General features: G+C 41.1%; 2 protein-coding genes across 5 annotated transcripts in view; one reads left to right on the forward strand and one right to left on the reverse strand.

Moving 5' to 3' along the window:
- Positions 1-2,295, forward strand: part of LOC108939431 (prickle-like protein 2) — a 50,869-nt gene extending 48,574 nt beyond the window's left edge. Inside the window, exon 9 of the mRNA XM_029249411.1 lies at positions 461-2,295. Within this exon, the coding sequence (XP_029105244.1) occupies positions 461-1,296 (836 nt within the window). The 3' untranslated portion in view covers positions 1,297-2,295. The remainder of the gene's footprint in view (positions 1-460) is intronic.
- Positions 2,296-4,104: 1,809 nt separating this feature from the next.
- On the reverse strand, positions 4,105-13,926 carry LOC108939672 (periphilin-1-like). Of its 4 annotated transcripts, none has more exons than XM_018761204.1 (8): positions 13,895-13,926; positions 9,780-9,862; positions 9,310-9,384; positions 8,837-8,928; positions 8,374-8,567; positions 6,780-6,865; positions 5,437-5,544; positions 4,105-5,190 (listed from the first exon to the last, which is right to left on the reverse strand). In XM_018761204.1, exons 2-8 carry the CDS (start codon positions 9,780-9,782, stop codon positions 4,984-4,986), a joined length of 765 nt encoding a protein of 254 aa, XP_018616720.1. In that variant the 5' UTR covers positions 9,783-9,862; positions 13,895-13,926; the 3' UTR covers positions 4,105-4,983. The 4 variants fall into 4 exon arrangements, with proteins under 4 accessions (XP_018616720.1, XP_018616730.1, XP_018616740.1 ...); XM_018761214.2 differs by lacking the exon at positions 13,895-13,926 and adding an exon at positions 11,947-12,087 and having other exon boundaries at positions 9,780-9,846; XM_018761224.2 differs by lacking the exon at positions 13,895-13,926 and having other exon boundaries at positions 8,864-8,928; positions 9,780-10,791.
- Between the last annotated feature and the right edge of the window lie 4,756 nt (positions 13,927-18,682).

Raw genomic sequence — 18,682 nt, forward strand, 5'->3', positions numbered from 1 at the left:
CTGCCCTTCCTGGTCCTGAGTTACTTCAAAAGAGCATCCGTTACTATTAATGTAATAAGACTTAATTGTTGTCATAAGTCACGATTTTAACTGTAAAAATCAGAGATCTTCCAGCCGTCTTCCGTTTTCTTTACGTTGTTTTTTGCCAAGTATGGATTGTCATACAGCAAAAATGGCAAATCACGTGTTTCCCTTACCAATTGAAATACCAGGCTGCAATAACACGTTACAGAAATTCTTGTCTAAATATGACAATACTATGCCATCAGTGTAAAACGGTTTGTTAAAAATACAATTATTGAATAAAAATTAAAGAATGAAAAGAAATAATCTTATTAAAAGGATTTAAACTATTTCCCTGAAAACTGCAGCATCATGCACTTAAAATAAAAAATAATAATTGGTCGTAGCAGTACTTGCTGAAAATGTGTGCCATCTAATCATTTCTTCTGATACGCAGGCCTATCGGTGGATGGGGACAGGTTCCGGCAGGAGCATCTGTCTAGGTTTTCTATGCCAGACTTAAGCAAAGACTCTGGCATGAATGTTTCTGAGAAGAGCAACATGGGTACCCTGAACTCATCACTCCAGTTCCGCAGCTCAGAGTCTCTGCAGAGCTTGACCTCGGGCCACCCGTACTCCGGTATGGGTCTGCCTGTCAGGCTCCAATACCCTCTCCAGTACTATAGGTCTCCACCAGGTGTCCCCTTCGAGGGCCCAGGCAGGGTCCACCTGGCAGGTGGTGGCCATAACATGCAGCACGTGCCGATGAGCGAGAGGGGCAACAGGCGGGGCGAGACCCCAGAAGCCACTCCTCCGCGGCGTCGGCACCGCCGCCATTCCCGTCGCTCTCGTCTCTCCCGCTCTGATAACGCCCTGCACCTGGCAAGCGAGCGACACGTGCACGCCCCACTGCCGCTGCGCGAGGACTACGGCCAGTATCCAGTTCCCGGTGTTGGCCGGGGTCTCATCGGTAGCGGCCAGTACAGGCCGCAACCCTGCCGCCCGTGCCCACGGACGACCTCTGACCTCAGCCTGCACAACGCCGTGGGCCGCCACCTGGGACAGTACTTTGATGGCTATGGCGACGCGGAGGACTGGTGCTCCAGCTGCACCTCTTCCACGGAGTCTGATGATGAGGGTTACTTCTTAGGCGAGCCCATCCCAAGGCAGGTGGGCATGCGCTACCTGACGAGTGAAGACCTCCTGCATCAGTATGGCTCCCCAGGGCTGGCTGCTCGAGGACAGCTGCACACACGCAAGCACCGCAAGACCAAGAACTGCATCATCTCATAGCAGGACAGTGGGGGGGGGGGGCGAAGCTGACTCTTTCCGTAGACTGACTTTAGAATCTCACTCCCGCTCCTACCGCCTTTCTCTCAGATGGTTCCTATAAACATTCCCATTGTACTTTGACCTTAAAAAATTCCCCAACCTGTAAATGCCTTTAGTGTTGTAAGGTTTATGAGCTGGTCACGAGTGTACAACGTAATATGCTCATCTGCAGCGCAGAGGCTTTGCATGTTTCCCACAGACCCTTCCAGATTTTTCTTCACTCATTTCTTAAGACTACATGACAAACTGTAAATTCAAGAGAAAGAGGAAGAGTGGTAAAGGGCGTTTATCATAAGTACGAGGAAGAGCCCGGCACCTCAGGGGTGGACTGCTGTACAATTCTTCTGAGCCAGACTGTGCATGGTGTCAGTTTAGGGATCAGTCAGCTGACTGAGCTGCTGGGCACATGGCGATCACTGAATTTCAGATTTAGCGCACGGATTCAGTTTACTGGCCTCAGTGGAGAAGAAGAAGAAAAAATCTGCTCAGCTTAATATTTTGCCGTCCTCTCTTCTGCCATGTGTATAAATAGCATGTCATATAAGTGCTGACGTTTTATCAAAGACAGTGTACAAAAGCAATCTTCAAGGCACTGTAAAGTTCAGTAAAGTTGAGTATAGTCCTGCTTATATTATGCAATGCATTTGGTTTTGGCTTTACTGTTTAACTAAGTTTTATAAATGTATATAAGTATATTTGCTAAGTCAAGGGGATATTAATGTAAATATACAGAAAGAAGTGTGCCATATTTTTTATATTTTGTATTCTCATAATAATTTAACGTATTATATAATAGAAATAGATGTGCATGCAGTTTTATTTGTTGATATTTTTGTGTTTTGGAATTAAAGAATATTTAATTGAACATTTGAAAGTCTCAGCCTCCAGGAAGGCCATTGAAACTTCTTACAGACAAATTGATTTCAGACAACTATATAGCTGGAAGTCCCCTGTTGCTCTGTGGTCTGTTTGGTTTTGTGGCAGATGTCATTCCACATTGTAACAGTAATCAGAAATGGGTTATCTTTGGCATAGAGTTCTCATCTGCTTCTCTAATAAAGGCATAAGCACAACGAGTGTGGTCTTCACGTGTTATGGACCATGTGTCATTGTTGATCTGTACAAGTCACATCTATCCATCCATTGTCAACAACCGCTTGTCCCAAGCGGGGTTCTGGCAAGCCGGAGCCTAACCCAGCAGTACAGAGCACAATGCTGAGGAGGGAGAGGACACACCCAGGACGGGACGCCAGTCCATCACAAGGCACCCCAACCAGGGCTCGAATCCCAGGCACACCACACAGCGTGCATTGGCTGAATCTGCCTCACCACCACGCCCCCCCTTGTACAAGTCACAGTCACCTTGAAATCATGGCACAGAAACGGAATAATTAAACTTTGATGACCAGAGTTATAACTGCCAACATGCAACATCAATAAAAGTGGTTAAGGGAGTTGATGATAGCCTAGTAGTAGCTCATTCCTGAGTTTCAGGGGTACACTTACATATATAGATGAGTAGTAGAATTTGCTGTCATCTTTAGTTGACATTACCATAAAACAGCATCTTGGTTTGGCTAAAGTTCCAGCCAAAAGTCAATTGTTTGCTTCAAACCATTTTTTTTTTCTTAAGCCATTTAGTTAACAGTTCCCACAGTTTCAGACACTTCTGAGTTGCTTTACTTTCACTCTTCTGTCCAGTTTGTCAACATACAAGTATTGTCAAGGTGCTCTGAAACTTTTAATGTCACTGTTGCTCATCTCTAGACATTTTTGTCTCATTTAGATTAAGAAATTTCAACCTCCTTTTGAAACATGGTGTCAAGTTAGCTCCTAACATTTGCATCATTTAAGGCTTGAATTCCTTGGCACCTCATGTCTAATCTGCTGTGACCTCCAGGTGTAATTACCATGTATATTACAGATAAGAAAATAAGAGTAGCCCTGCAAGAGAAATGCTACTTTGGCCCAGAAATCAGCATTATTTGTTTGAAGGACGTACCTTAGAAGTATATTTTATCTCTACAAGAAGCCCCATTAACATTCTACCACAATGAGTGTTTACCTTTAACATATCCCCATTTCACCATTTCTTGAGTGTTGTTATTACATAAATTACCAGGACAGAGGAGAAGATAAAAGCTCCAGATAAAACAACCTTAATCAATTGCAATGTCCTGGAATGTCTGCAAAACAAGAACGCAAAGAAAAACAATTCCAAATTTCTGAGGTCCTGCTTTAATGTGTATGAATTTTTTGACCTCTCAGCCGTCTATATAATTGCTTAAGACCAGAAGAACAAGGTGTGTCCGGATAGCAGCACTCATAATGCTCCGCTGAGCACCAGCATGCTGCAGTGAAATGGCAATCACACAGTGGCATGCAGTTCTCTGCAGATTCCCCACACTGGGAAGCATCCAGATGAGTCATTCTTGGGAATAATCCAGGTCAGTGTTGGGTTTTTGAAAATAATATGGTATCTGATCAGCAGCATGTCCAGCTCAAGGAATGTTAATGCTTTCCGGCTGTTTTTTTAATCTTTTTCTCAGAGAGGACCCCTTGAGCATGTTCACTCTTTTAAGACTTGGCTCGTTGCTTTTTTCAATAAGCCTCAAATGAAAGCGCTGCCTTGTAGGAGCATCTGGCTCTGCGTGCTGAATCCTTTAATGGCAATGTGATTCTCTTTTCCAGACCGATCCTAGACATAGCTTTACAGTTTCATATATCTGTTTTGAGGCAAAAGAGAACATACAAGTTGTAAATGGGGATGGATAACTTTTACTTGAAGGATTCAAACTATTCAGTGCAATCACATTGAACAGTAGCAACCAGCAAAGCATTCTAAGTAGGAGGAAAACAACATTTTGGCACCTGTAGGTGAATGTCACCTCTCTATAAGGAAGCGTACATCTCATATAAGCAAACACACCAGTGATCTTAAGATGAAATCTGGTTGCTGAAGAGGGTATGTTTTTGTGCAACAAAAAATAATTTAAAAAAATGCTGCTGGCAAGAAAAGCTTATCCTTCATTGAACATATTGTGATTCATTTTAAATGCTCTCTGCTGCATGAAAAATAGCTTATTCGAGTTCTGCACATACGTGAGAGAATTTTTCCTGCACCATGATAACTGAATCTGAGCAGGTGTTTTCATTATTCAAGCACACTGTTCCAAGATGTCAGTATGAATCTACAACCAGCCTGCATTTAAAAGCGTAAGGTCCCAGCCATAGTGTGACGGCAGTGTTGCTGTTTTTGTGAGCGCTCCTGTCTCCTGTGCTGAGAGGAGCAACGATGAAAAGGGGTGACCAACCAATGATCTGTGAAAGAATCGTCACGTGTTTGCTCTTACACGTGCATCGTGGAGGCTTGTGTAATCTGCCCGTATCCATGACAACAAAACGCAAACTCAGTTAGAGCCAAATGCATCTAAATGGCAGCACCGCGTTGAATACATTTTTATTTATAGCCATGCAAAATATCTCATCTGTCAATAGCTTCCATATTACTGAAAGCATTGTTTCATCTAAGCGTTTTTTTGGGGAGATAAATGAACCCGTAAACTAAGACTAGATATGATGTTTGCCGGCAGTGACTAATATAGCAGCAGATGAAGACGGACCCAGTAGCGCAGGACAGAAAATGTATCATTTTGTGAAGAGAGATGGGGACAAAGGGCTTGGATGCAGCAGGTCGTATTCTTCAATGAACTGCTGCATGGCTTCTGCACACCGCAAACCAATGTCCTGAAGGTTCTCTCTGAAGGATGCCTGGATTGGTTGCTCCAGGGATGGATCCTTGGCAATTAGCATCTTCACCACAATCCCAAATATGTTGCAGTCCTGTCTGTACACCTGTTCATTACAACAAGAAAGGGTCGAAGAGGGGTTTGTCACAACTCATGTGAGGGTCTGACTAACTGAATACCGCTTGAGAAACCTCATCCTAAGCACAATAAGCTCAAATTAAAGTTCTGTTAAAAGGATCATAAGACTGGCAGCAACAGGTTTAGCACTGACATGAAGGGATGAATGTCCTAGTCTAACAGCAAGCATCTCCATACTACCATGAAAACAGCAAGGTAAAGTGCACAGTAATACCTCTTCAATCTCTCTCCTCTTTTGCTGGACCGCTCTGTTCCGCATAGCAGCCCTTGCTGCACAGTCTGGCAGTTGTTGACTGTAAGAGTCATCGCCCTCCTGCAAGACCTGCAGATGTCAGGAAGAACAACCAGTTGTCAGGGATGGTCAGGGGAAAGACCAAGGGCACAACATAGACAGACTCAAAAGCACCCTAGCAATTGGTAGATTAATTCTCAGGAAGGGTCTAGCTAGTGAAAAAAAAGTTATTTTTATTATTCACAATAGACATAGAGCTTTAGACACAAACATTGCCATTTCCATCCATCCATCCATCCTTCCTTGCTTGCTTGTCCACTACAGGGTTACAATGTTGCCATGAAGCAGGATACACCTTAGACAAGCCAACAGTCCATCACAGCCCAATCACACACATTCATTCACTCACACATCTGCAAACAAACATAATCAAGAATCACCAGTTCACCTGAAACACACGTTTATGGACTGTGAAAGGAATCCCCAACAAATAAACAGGTTGACTTGACAAAAACAGAGTCAGAGTCAAACTTACATCTGACCTCACAGGTCAGAAGCAACGAGGCACGAACACTTTGTTCTGCAACAAAATCCTGCCCGATTATTATTACTATTAGAATTTAATCCAATTTAAAGCAGTGAGAATGAAACACACATTCAAATGAGAAGTTCACATGGCAGCCAATTCAAGAATATCTGGCCATTTATTTGCAGACAATTCACTCATTTTTGTGGCTACTTCAGCACTTTGCATAAATTACTATTAATTGCTTTCCGCTTGCATTTACATTATCAGCACTGTTACTGGTATAAATTGACTTTAAAATATGCTTTGCAAAACAGGGCACTCAATAGTAATATTATAAACTATTACAATAATATTTTGTTTATACCCCTTCCCAGTGTCCTTGCCAGTTCCCATTTTATGTACTCATTATGAAAGTGCTTCCTTAATTTATAGCCACCCACATGGTGCAACACTGAGTGTTAGTTAAGTTTTCTATCTTTTCTTTTTTTTTTCCCCAACAGATAAGAAGGCTTTAAGCACTTGCTTAGTGACATCTTAAATAAAAATCCACATCAGGTGTACATATCCCAAATATTCTTGTAAATGTTGATAAAAATGTATTAAATACTTTATATTTATTTAGGGCTAAGTATGATGATCAAGGACTGAAACAAGGACCTTCCGACTGTAAGGCAAGAGCTCTAACAATATTCCACCTGATTTAATTAAAGCCTCCATGCAACATTTTGACAAGAGTACTTTTTTGTAACAGCAATGGTCTTGGATTAATATAAAATGTCTTCTCAACAGCTGATACCTCTTGGAATTGACTGGTGTGTACTGTGAAAGAGAGAGATGTCATCCCCTTATTTTTGCTTGCAGCGGAAGATGACTTAGAAGAATCTGAAAAAATAAACAACAGTGGGTATGAAACGCATTACATTTCTTCATTTACCAGACACTTTTCTCCAAGGTGACATCTTTCCATCTCAGAGAAAATTTACCGGGTTAGGCTCCGGTTCCCCGCGACCCCGTATGGGACAAGCGGTTCTGAAAATGTGTGTGTGTGTGTGTGTATTTAGAACAATGCAAAGAGTGCATTACACACAGAGCCACAAGGTTCCATGTTTCAAAACAATGATTTTCTTCATGCTCCGGAGCTGGACCAGTGAAGGTTTCTGATTCGTAATCCAACAGGCAACAGGGGGTTTGTGTGGGTTGCTTCCTCCTCCACATCATCACCACTGTGTACAAAAGGGTGCTTAATGGGCAGTCTATTCAGCTCAGCTGTTCTCCCCGCAGCCAGACCACTTGAAGCACCAACTGCACATATACTCGTTTCCAGCTACTACACGCTTATAAGGATTGTGCTAACAAATAAAACAGTGTAATTAACTCTGAGATGATGACAAAACCTATATTTTTTATTATATATCTTTTAAAAAATTACATAACTTTGGTACATCCATTGAGTGCGTTTGAAAGAATCTGCCTCAGCATAGGAGCGCATTGCTCCCCAGTGTGCTCATATCATCAGCTGGCTCTTACGCAAGGCCTGTGAGTCATCACTGTACATCTCCCAGGCGCCCATAGCAACCTGCTCTGAGCTCTCCTCAGCAACTGTACAGCTCCCGCAGTCATGAGCATGTCTCCAGTTCCGAACAGAAATATTGATGCTCTGAAGAAGCAAGTGTACCCTGCATGGTGTTATTTGTTGATTTTCCCTGTTAAAACGTTGTGTGCGCATTTTCATGTCCAGATTTCACACCCAGGTTTTCGGAACACCAGCATGTGATCACTGTGCCCGCATCACCCACTTATGAGAACAGTTGATACAGCTCTTGGCTCTTGAGGCCTGAGAGCATGAGGGGGGTCACTCCTGACCTCCCCGCTGCTACAACAGAGTACCCTACTGGATGCTACAGGAAGGCACTGAATTAGATGGAATGCTGAAAAAATGACTGTCGCAAGCAGTTCAAATGTGGCGTCAGAGCAGACATAAATAATTCATTGTGATAAAAGTGAAACGATTTCCTGGAAAAACTTTGGCATCTTATGTGCCAAAAGAAAACTGCTGCTGCTGCTGTTAAAAAAAAAAAAAAAAAACTTTTAATTGATCTCAGCACTTGGACAATCTGCTCCAGGTCACATTTTTCACGTGTTGGGAAATAATGTGCAGTACAATTGTACACTGATTTACCCATTTATACAGCAGTGTATTCTCACTGTATAAATTCAGGACAGGTACACTGAACGTGTACGGCAGCAGGAATGGAAATAGGAATCTCAGACCTTCAGACTGAAATGTGATAGCACTAACCACTACACAACCCACTGCTCTTAAAATAACGCATTCTCAAACAGTGACGCTAATATGGAATGATGATCACATCTTTCTATGACAAACTTACTCTTCTGATCTGTTGACATCCCTTTGGAGCACTTGCTTGTGTTGTTAATGCTGGTGCGCTGGTTGGAAGGCAAAGGTGGGGCTGCCACCCCCACAGGAGGTCTGTTTTGTAACTTCATGCCCGCAGGAGGGCGGTACCTCTGGAACATGAAGCTAAACCCAGGTCTCCGAAAAAAAGGCCCAGCCTTTATGAAACTGGAAAATTAAATATAGTCACATAAAGGACAGGCTTTAAAATATAGCATTTTTCACAATGCTTTATTTTAAAAACATGTATCTGTATTTCTTTAAAAATAAGGCTCCAGAAAAGGAAGACTAATTTTAACTGTTATTCTATATGGAAAACAAGAACATAGGACTAATACTGTAGTTTCAGAGATAGAGCCTTTACACACTGACTAAAAGCCCTGGGCCTGCATTTCTGCCCTTAGTCAAAGTAACAATGGGGTGCAACTAGTTTTTACCGTGGTCTGAAGAATCTCTCACCAAACCTGGGTCTGAAGGGGGCTGTCACTCGGGAAGGGCTTCTGCTCTGTCTGGAAGGCTTTCTTTCGTCCTACATGCATTGATTATCTTATAAGGATCCTACCTAAATAATTTCACAAACATATTCCCCAGATAAACACCCTTACCCTGAAAAAAGGCATAGAACTTTGTTCCGTTTTAGACTGACCACAAGTGTTAGTGACATGTTGCTGTCAACATCTGCATTTCCTGTGTCATCTGTTCTACTGCTTGAAGAGCAAGGTGTGTTAAATTTGGAGAGCAGGGTATTTGTCAGCTCAATGGTAATACAACAGGAGTGAAAGGGAACAGTCAGATTACAAGGAAACATTTACCACTATGGCACCTGCTGCTCCCATACAGCACTGACCACTCTGACCCATGATGGCACAGCACTTTCAGACAGTGTTACTCATTGAACCGATGGGTTTACCTTGAACTCACTGGTCTCTCTGGACAACTTCTTTCTCCTCTCATGGGAGTCTTGACCCCGTTGTCTCGAGGAGCTCTGAAACACACCCAACAAACAACAGTGAATGGCTCCATTACATTGACCGTTTTTTTTTTTTTTTTTTTTTTTTTAACTGTAACACGTCAATTTCCTTATTTTAAACAAATGGTAAGGAACCGGTAACACAAGCTTCCCACTGAGCACTTACAGTCCTGTCCGTTGGCTAGCCTCAGAAATGCACAAATAGACTGCTAGCACCAAGTACATTTTTTAGCCATGCACTTCTAACTAAACAGAAATTGGGGTGCAGTCTATCTACAAAACAGCACAAAGTAATAAGAACAGTGGAGAAATATACCAATGTTTTTAAATATATTTTGAGACAAAGCTAATGTAGAGTGTAGTTTGAAAAGCAAAGCCTTGCTGACCAGCGGTGCAAGAAACATCCCTACCATTTTTTCCAGCACACAAAGGGACCTCGTTGAACCTCCTTTTGCTCGTTCTGTTGAGCCACAGCCTCTGCAACACAAAGCAGCTTTGACAGAAGCAGGAAGAGAATGAAATCAACATGGTTTTGTTTCATTTTCACTATGGTGATGTCACTATGGCATAGCCGTGGTTGTTTTACTTTCACGTTTGTTTACTTTCAGGTTCTGGTTTTCTATTTTTTTAATTGTTCACATTTAGCAAGAGAGAGATCTGATTTGCCCGCGAAGGCCCACCGAATGACAACCATTAGAAACAGAGTGTACACACATGAAATATACTGTACATACACTCTCATATGAAACTTGGTAGCTACTGTAATAGTTGTTGCAATTTCTAGGGAAAAATGCCACCATAGGGCACATAGTCGATAAAAGTCGATGATGAGCGAGTTTGTGTTGTTGAAATTTATCGGGAGAAATCCGTCCCTATTGACTGATTTTCACAGTTTGCATAAACTGCGATAACAGCAGCAAGGTTAACGTGAATAGAGAACGTCCGGGCCTTAAAAAAGGCATCAATACAAAACAAACATTTCATATGACCCTGTTTTGCATATATGCAAAAAAATATGTGAAGGATGCGTTAAATGCTGATGACAGACTGCTTCTCATGGCTGTTTTACACAGCTTCCACCAGGCATCCATGGCTGCTTGAGCGAAAAGATTTGGACAATCGTTAACGTACATATTTACTTCAGAACACGACTTGTTCCAGTAGTCGCGGTGTACTCCTGTCAATCATTTTCATCAGTGTTTTCTTTATATTTTAACACCTTAAATTGACAAGTCACTAGCGGTCCATAGAGTCATTTATTTACATACCCATGGATCTTGACAGAAAACATTCAATAATTTAAAAGTTTCTCTAGGCTACATACGCAAATGTGTGTTCTTAATGATTAAATCAGATCTCCAAACTCTAAGTTAAGGTGTTTATTTTGGAATTCTGCTAATCATACGGATCGGTGACATGATATTGTACACTTTTCGCTCTGTACAGAGACAGTACTAGGTTTTCCATACGCATTCTTGACTGAATTTTCCATGCATGGGCTCAGGAAAGAAAGCGTCTTTAACAGAGCGAGAGAAAGTGTAGAAACTGCTCTGTTAAAGACACTTTCTTAGAAAGAAAGTGTAAGCGAAAGAGCGGGTGACTTTGTTCTGCAGCTGCCGCGCAGCGCTGGTCTGGACGCGACGCTGAGCTCTTTTCTTGTGCTATTGCGCCCTCTGTCGGGAATTGGAACAAAAACGCAGCAGAGCAATGCTGAGCCGCTCTTTCAGCGCAGCCCGGCGATCGGGTAGCGAGGGTTGGCGCTGCACTTTACCGAACAGTTACGTTCCTTATTTGTGACCATGTCTCGCTCTAACACCCTGAATGCTCTCGGTTCGCAGGTTCCCCCAGTCTCTCGGAAATGCCGATTCCCTCTCAACGTTCAAGAAGAGTCTTAAAACACATTCTTTTTGGAGCCCAAAACTCGCCTGATCGCTCATCTGCTTCACAATATTTCACTCTGCATCACCCGATCGGATATTAAATAAATTAAAAATAAACGAATAAATAAATAGTGTATAGGCCACAGCTACATGACATGTAATGCCTGCTGTCAAAAATGGCGGCACTGGACTAAGTGACTGTTTTAGTGAATGTGTATCCATTAATTAAATTGATTTTAAAATATTAGCAAAGCCATCATTACTAATATTGCAAATGGCCATTACTGCTTGAAATTACTTATAATTTATTATTCACACTTGACTGCACAGCGGTGTTTTCAGAAGCCATTACTCCAGTGTCCTAATGGCGTGAACTAATGGTAATGGCGCTAATGGTAGCGATGTTAGCTTAGCTCAAACCTGTTATTCAGTTTAAGGAAGGAAGTAAATCGTCTTTCCTGGGTTTGAAACGCACTGGCATTCTTAAAGTTCATTTCTAAGTTCAGGAATGGCCAATACGAAGCATCTTCCTCAAGAAACACGTCAGTCTGTTGTTGTGAAATGGTCATTGCATGCGTCCGATTGCCAAGAAACTGAAGATTTCGTACAGAAGCGTCCACTACTGTGTTGAGAGGAGAGGGCAAACTGAAGAACCAGGGTAGAGAAAAAGAAGCAAAAGGCCCAGATTCACACCTACACAAGAGGATAAATACATCAGTCTGTAGTTGGAGAAACAAACGCCTTATAGGTACCCAGCTGGCCGCTTCCTTAAACAGTATACATGAAACAGCTGGCAGGGTCACGTGCGACAGCGAAAAAACGACTCCGGGATGCTGGCCTTAGAAGTAGAGCTTCAAAAAAAGAAGCCGTGCCTAAAACTGGCAAATAAAACGAAAAGGGTAAAATGGACAAAGGAACACGGACACTGGATGGCGGATGACTGCAAAACTATTTTGGGCAGATGACACTGGGATTTTAGTTTGGTTCTTCTTACCTACTTAGTTTTAACAAATGCAATTTGGGGTTCACGTGTTTTCGCACCCGCGCTACCTCCGTGTTTCTACTACACACGATTTCCTCTAAAGCAACATATGGAACCAGTCATTATACACCTATCTTGTCCCATGAGAAAGGCTGATTCTCATTAAACAGCCATTTTGTGGCACAAGGGTTTCACATACTTCTAAGTAGCACTGTATACATTTACAATTAGTCAGCGCTTTTCTCCAAAGCAACTTACAGTGGTAAGGTTACAATTATTGAAGTTACAATCATTTACCCATTTATACAGCTGTGTATGTTTGTTCATGTCTAAATGTCTGAATCTCAGCCTCGTCACAAACCACTGTGTAATTTTACAGAAGCAATTTAGGGTAAGTATCTTTCTCAAGGGTACTACAGCTGGAGATGGGGACTGAACCTGCAACCTTTCGATCCAAAGGCAGTAGCGCTAATCACTATAACTGGTAGGGTTAGTGCCTCTGAACAGGTTTTCGGTGTGTTTTGTTATTCCTTTCTCTCTCTCACACACATATATCTTTACAAAGTTCTAAAGTCTATGACACAGTGAGCTCACAAGTTTAAACGTAACATAAGGCAAGAGTAAATGCTTTCGAGTAAGTTGTTTTATAGTGAACACTCACATGGTTTTCACGGTAAAGGAGGGTTCGGAAGTGGTTTACCATTTCCTTTTTTTGTGCATGTCTTTAGACTGTAGGAGGAAACCCACACAAACCCGGTGAGAACGTGCCAAGTTTGCATATACTGAGCCTTCACACGTCACGTTAGTTTCAGTAGAAACTCAGTAGAGCAGTTTTGAACATTTGAAAGTGTTATTCTTTGGGGGCCTGTGCGACAGGTGCTAAAGTCTAATCTTATCGAACCGAAGCTGTAATTTCAGTTTCTTACAGCAATGAGGTCAAAACTTGCACATGGTAGCTGCTTGGATGATAGAGTTGTTTAGGTTAGTCTTTCCTCCGAGATGTCAGGGGTTTCATGGGACACCTGGTGACACAATGGTTTGCGCTGCTGCCTTTGGGCCCGCAGGTTCAAATCCCACCTTTAGCTGTAATACCCTTGAACAAGCTATTTACCATAGATTGTGCCAGTGAAATGGCCCAGCTGTATAAATGGGTAAATAATTTAAGTAGCTTAACATTGAGAGTCACTTTAGAAAAAAAGGGTCAGATAAATATAAGAATTGTTTGTGGTTCGGCACTAAACATGAAAACACAACACACAGTGAAGGGTAAGATCATAAAATGTGTGACCACCATGTACAGGTAGTAAACAGGATTGTAAACACAAGCAGTAGTGCACTGCCTTCAATTGCGCTGTTATTTGCACTACTACTTGCACATGGTGATTGCTTTGTATATTGTTATTGTTTTGTCCTTCATTGTTCGTATATTGCTATACTGTGTTTCATATTAGGTGCCAATTCACAAACAAATCCAGTGTACTATATTCTGGGACAACTGGTAGCACAGGGGTTAGAGTTGCTGCCTTTGGACCCAAATGTATATTTACTCATTTAGCTGATGCTTTAATCCAAAGTGACTTACAATGTTAACCTACTGTACGTAGATTTATTTACCCATTTATACAGCTGGGAAGCTGGTACTGAAACAAATTAGGATAAGTACCTTACTCAAGGGTTCTACAGCTGGTGGAAGCACCTTACTCCAGGGTAGTGTAGCTGGCATTCAAAGGCAGAATCTCTAAACACTACACTGTCAGCAACCCCTATACTATCCTTACCCCTCCATTGGACAACTGAACAAAAGTGATACTGAGCTGTTCTTCCAGGCCAAAAGTACCCTCACGTACCCTAAATTGTTCCGGTAAAATTACCCAGTCACATAAATAAAGTCCGGTAAATAAATGAATAAAGGTAAAGAGTTCCGAGTTTAGAATAGCGGTGAACTGGACGAGTACAGAACAGTCCGGTCCAGTAGGTGGCAGCGCGCTGCCTTTATTGCACCCAACCTTAAGACTCTTCCACTGAAGAGGAAAACAGTGTTTTCACCGATTGCAGGTTAGTGGAAGGTCACAGCCGTGCTCTACACGTTGTCATTTGTGTCACCAAAAGTGCAGATTCTTTTTCATTAGTTGTCTGTCACTAGAATTTGATTAACTCACATAGTGAAGCAATTTAAAAGATATGCAGTACAAAAATAGGAGTTAGAAACTTTAGCTTTGCCTAAAAGCCCAAATGTCACTGACCAAAATTGAAGTTATTTACTGACACAATGTGTAGCAAAGTGACCCGAAAGTGATATCAGAGCTCAGGGACCCTGTTTAAAATACAGCCAATTGAAAGGCATGAAATACAGTTTCGTACACTGGGTCCTCAACGTACATTTATTCATTCAGCAGACACTTCTTCAAAACAACATGCAACACTTGCTGTGCAGTATTTAGCTGAAGCCTTTGGCTGAGATGGTCATCATCTTAACTCCCTGATGACACTCTGTGGTAAAATAAAAGGAAAATCATCCTTCAGTTTTCACATCATTCAGTTTCTCTAGTGGCCCCTGGTGGTTAGCATGTACCTTCAACTTGCTGTTCTATGCACTGCTGGATTTTCTATCTCTTGCGCACATTTTCCAGAATTGCATTTATGCAAATAAAGCACATTTTTATCAGTGGTTTTCCATTATGACTTAAGTATTAAATATTACCTTCAAAACATTTTGCAAGATTAGTACCTTTTCCCCCAATATAATGACAGAAAATAACAGAATATGTAGAATTTCAAAAACACAAATTCATAAACTGAGCCTGTTGCAATAAAAAGTTTCCATTACTGTCCAAGGGGGAGAAAGATGCAATTACATATATGTGTAACAAGTCAGATCTTACTGGGGTGGTGCCTTACCTGTGCTTATTGGGACTTCTTGATGGTCTCGACACACTGTTGCTTTCCAAGGAGTACCCTGTACATTCTCAACCAGCCTCTTAACAGTTACAACACTCATGATGCACCAACAGAAAAACACCATTATCTTCAGTAAGATGTGCCTGGATGTCCTGTACACAGAGTGAATTGTTTGCACTCACCATCCTAGAATTGGCAGAGCTTTCAGCTGCTTTCAGCTCTACAAATCAATTTCGCTATATTCTGATGGGTTACAGACCATTCTCTTGAAGCCACAGTTGAGCACCTAAGACTAGGCTGCACTGTCTGGCCAAACAACACTCACTGAATTATGTGATTTATTATGTGGTTTATGGAAATGGTTCACATTATATTTGTCCATTTGTCTTTGTGATCCTGCTGTAAGGAGCTCTTCCATCAGTCACACAGACCTTCCTCTGCAGGTCACTAGCTCTCCTCTTCCTCCCAGGACACACTGTGCTGTGTGTCTCAATAACTGAGCATAACAGTTAGGCTGTATGAGTTTGTAGATGTAGATGCAACTAATAAATTTTTCTCCAGAACCATCTGTTTCCAGTGGTTAAGCATTTCTAATTTGAATGGAAGCAGCAAAAAGTTACTCTTGTGTAAAGAAATCAACACAGTTAAAAAGCTTTTTCCCCCCCTGAAAGTGGATTTTGCTGTTCTGTTACAAAAGGGGTAGAAGCAATTAAAGCAAGAGGTTAGGCAGTTTTAACGTATAAATAACAGTATAAATTATTTTTTATTTACAGAAACCTGTTACAAAACAGACTATACAATCTTTAAATATTTAAATCTATTCAACTACATTTGTTCATGAATTATATAGCAGCCAACACGATGTCCAGCTGATCAATGCATACAAAAATTAACTATATACACTTACTGTATACAGTGGAGTTTGCATTTATAAGGATTACCCACAGACAAGCTTGTTTCAGTCTTAGATTCACATTACATACATGTAGTGCCAAATCAGATACATTTCTGTCATTCAGACAAATGGAAACTTTTTCAATTGTCAATTTTGTGTAAAGACTAAAAAAAATGTCAATTCTTGCTCAAAGTCACATACCTGACCTATGACTGATCAATAAATGGTCACGTGTAGATTTCAAAAGAGAATATGATCCCCTCCCCATTTAGGAAGAACTGCAGATTACAATTCCAACAGTAGTCAAATTCAAACTGGCAGCGCCGCACCCCAGTCACCAGTATTTTCTAAAGTTTTAAAAAGCTGTGGGAGGCTGGCCAGCATTTTTACCACAACTGGGACACACAGAAAGGAATAAAAAGCAAGCTCCTAAACAACTTCAACATTCAAGTCATAGGGACAAATAACAGCTGTAGTTAAAACAGTCATAGTGTGAGAATTTTAGGCACTTCTTCCCTAAGTAAAAGCAGTGTTTAAAATGAAATGTTTGGCAATCATGATGCAAGAAGCTGCATTACATATTAAAGTGTTCTCACCCTCCTTCCTCCTCCTCCTATTTCAGTATTTGTCCTACTCCTACAGCCTTAAAGGTAAAGTGTTGCCGCAAGGCAATGCCAAACTGTCACCATTCAAGTCTTTTGTTGAGTAACGTTTAGAAGCTAATTTAAAAAATAATAAAAAAAAAAAAACACACAGGTCTTGTGAGCGGACAGCTTGGAGGCTGTCAGATCAGATGTGATTTTGTTCTCTCAAAAGTAACAACCAATAATAAAAAAAAAAATGTCATGCATTAAGAGAAAATAAGAAAAGAAGTGTGACAGACCTTTTCCAAAGTATTGTGTTATGGGATGAATAACTGCAAGAATAAAGCATCACTTGATTTAACTGACTTGACCGCACACCAAGTCTGTCCCTCTGTCCACAGAGAAATTTTACCTAAACTGAAATGGAAGTACATAGTCAAATATTTATAAGAACAAGTAGGATTTAAAAATAATTTTTTAAAAAAAAAAAGGCCAACTTGCAAGGCTGTGAAAGTGGCCATCAACTCAGCTTTGAAGAAGCGTCGGTGGAGAGCTCTTGGTTCTGAAACTACTTTAAGGATCTGAATCTCATCCACAATGGTTGCAGACTAACAATTTATCAAACAGATACGTCGTAAATGGAGTTCATCTGCAAAAGCAATGTTTGAAAATAACTGCTCACAAAGACCTTTGGGACAAAATGACTTTGAACACCTTGACTTGACAGCACTTCACCTCCGAAGGACCCAAGTGCACATTTAACAGATGTTGTTAGAGGCATATTGCATTATTGGCTTGGCAGTGAACCACTTCAAACAAAAGGAACTAATTCTTTTAGACTAAGTACATATTGAAGGTCAACTGTACCAAAATGGATAGGAAAAATGCTTGTGCAAAAATACATATTTAAATATGTACATTTTTTTAACAAAATACATTTTCTGAAATTTCAATATCTGTATAATACATACCAGGAAAAACCCCAAATAATAGATACAAAACGGACCGATTTACAGCTACTTTTGTTGATTGACATCAATAGGGTCATGAAATCTACAGGAGCTGAATAGTAGCTACAGTGTGCTGTTGCCTCACGTACACTTCTGAGGATATTGTGAAAACCATTTAAATGCTTTTTTAACAACAAATGCATGGGGAAAACACGGGCATGAAAATTTGCGCAAGACCAAGTACCCCCAGTCCAGCTCAAAAAAGAAAGTCTCCGCAGGCCGAGGGTTTGCCCGTCCCGTAAACTTTACAAGCAAACGTCAGGGACGAGACCCTTCCAGTACAGAGCTCCATTTCAGAGTCCTGGAGGTAAACTGGAATGAAGTTCCTACAGCGACTGCCCCTGAGGACAACATATTAAAACCAAGGCAACTCCTGACCACCTATCCAACCACCAATTCACTCTTCAATCCGATACGGCGGTTTGTCTGAGCTACAGTTCTCGCTTCATCGGGCTCACGTAAAGGACTCCATTGGTGGTTCTATGAGACCCTAATTATTCTTTACTATTGTTGTGTGAAAATCACTGAAAATTTTTTAAAAAACTATTTGAAAATGAAATCTTGAAATGTTGGCCTGGTTGCATACAACACTGACTGAGTTGACAGTACTCACAAATGATGCTACTAACTGACTGGCGTGTCCATAAAACAGTAGACTTGTGTTTCACACTCAGCATTCTCACTGAAGGCTTGTTAGATGAGAAGCATTATTAGGATAACTATCTTATAATAAAATAGTAATTTTTGCATTTTGAACCAACTTTTTCTTGGACTCCGTTTTCAGAACACAATGCCTGTCACATTCAGCCAGCTGCAGGGAAGCTGAAGACTCTTGCATAATCTCTGCACAAAGAACACCATCCAGTTGAAGCTAATGATTCACAGTAAAAGGAGGCTTTTGGTTGACAAAGTGGGTACTTTTTTTTTTTTTTTTTAAATTAAAAAATAAATTAACCTGCATTACAGCTAAAACCAATGACCATAACAATATCTCCATTTTGTCTCAACAAAACCATGACAGGTCATTCTGAGACAGGTCACGTTTAAGCAAGTAAGGTGAATTT

The sequence above is a fragment of the Scleropages formosus genome, chromosome 2, assembly GCF_900964775.1.
Source record: "Scleropages formosus chromosome 2, fSclFor1.1, whole genome shotgun sequence".
Classification (NCBI taxonomy): Eukaryota; Metazoa; Chordata; class Actinopteri; order Osteoglossiformes; family Osteoglossidae; genus Scleropages; species Scleropages formosus.

Bases quoted from the DNA above. Each gene is read 5' to 3' on its own strand.
- LOC108939672 (XM_018761204.1), bottom strand. The intron at 8,929-9,309 runs GTAAACCCATCG...CAATGCATGTAG, and splicing joins GAGAGACCAGTGAGTTCAAG to GACGAAAGAAAGCCTTCCAG. The intron at 5,545-6,779 runs GTATCAGCTGTT...TGACATCTGCAG, and splicing joins ACACCAGTCAATTCCAAGAG to GTCTTGCAGGAGGGCGATGA.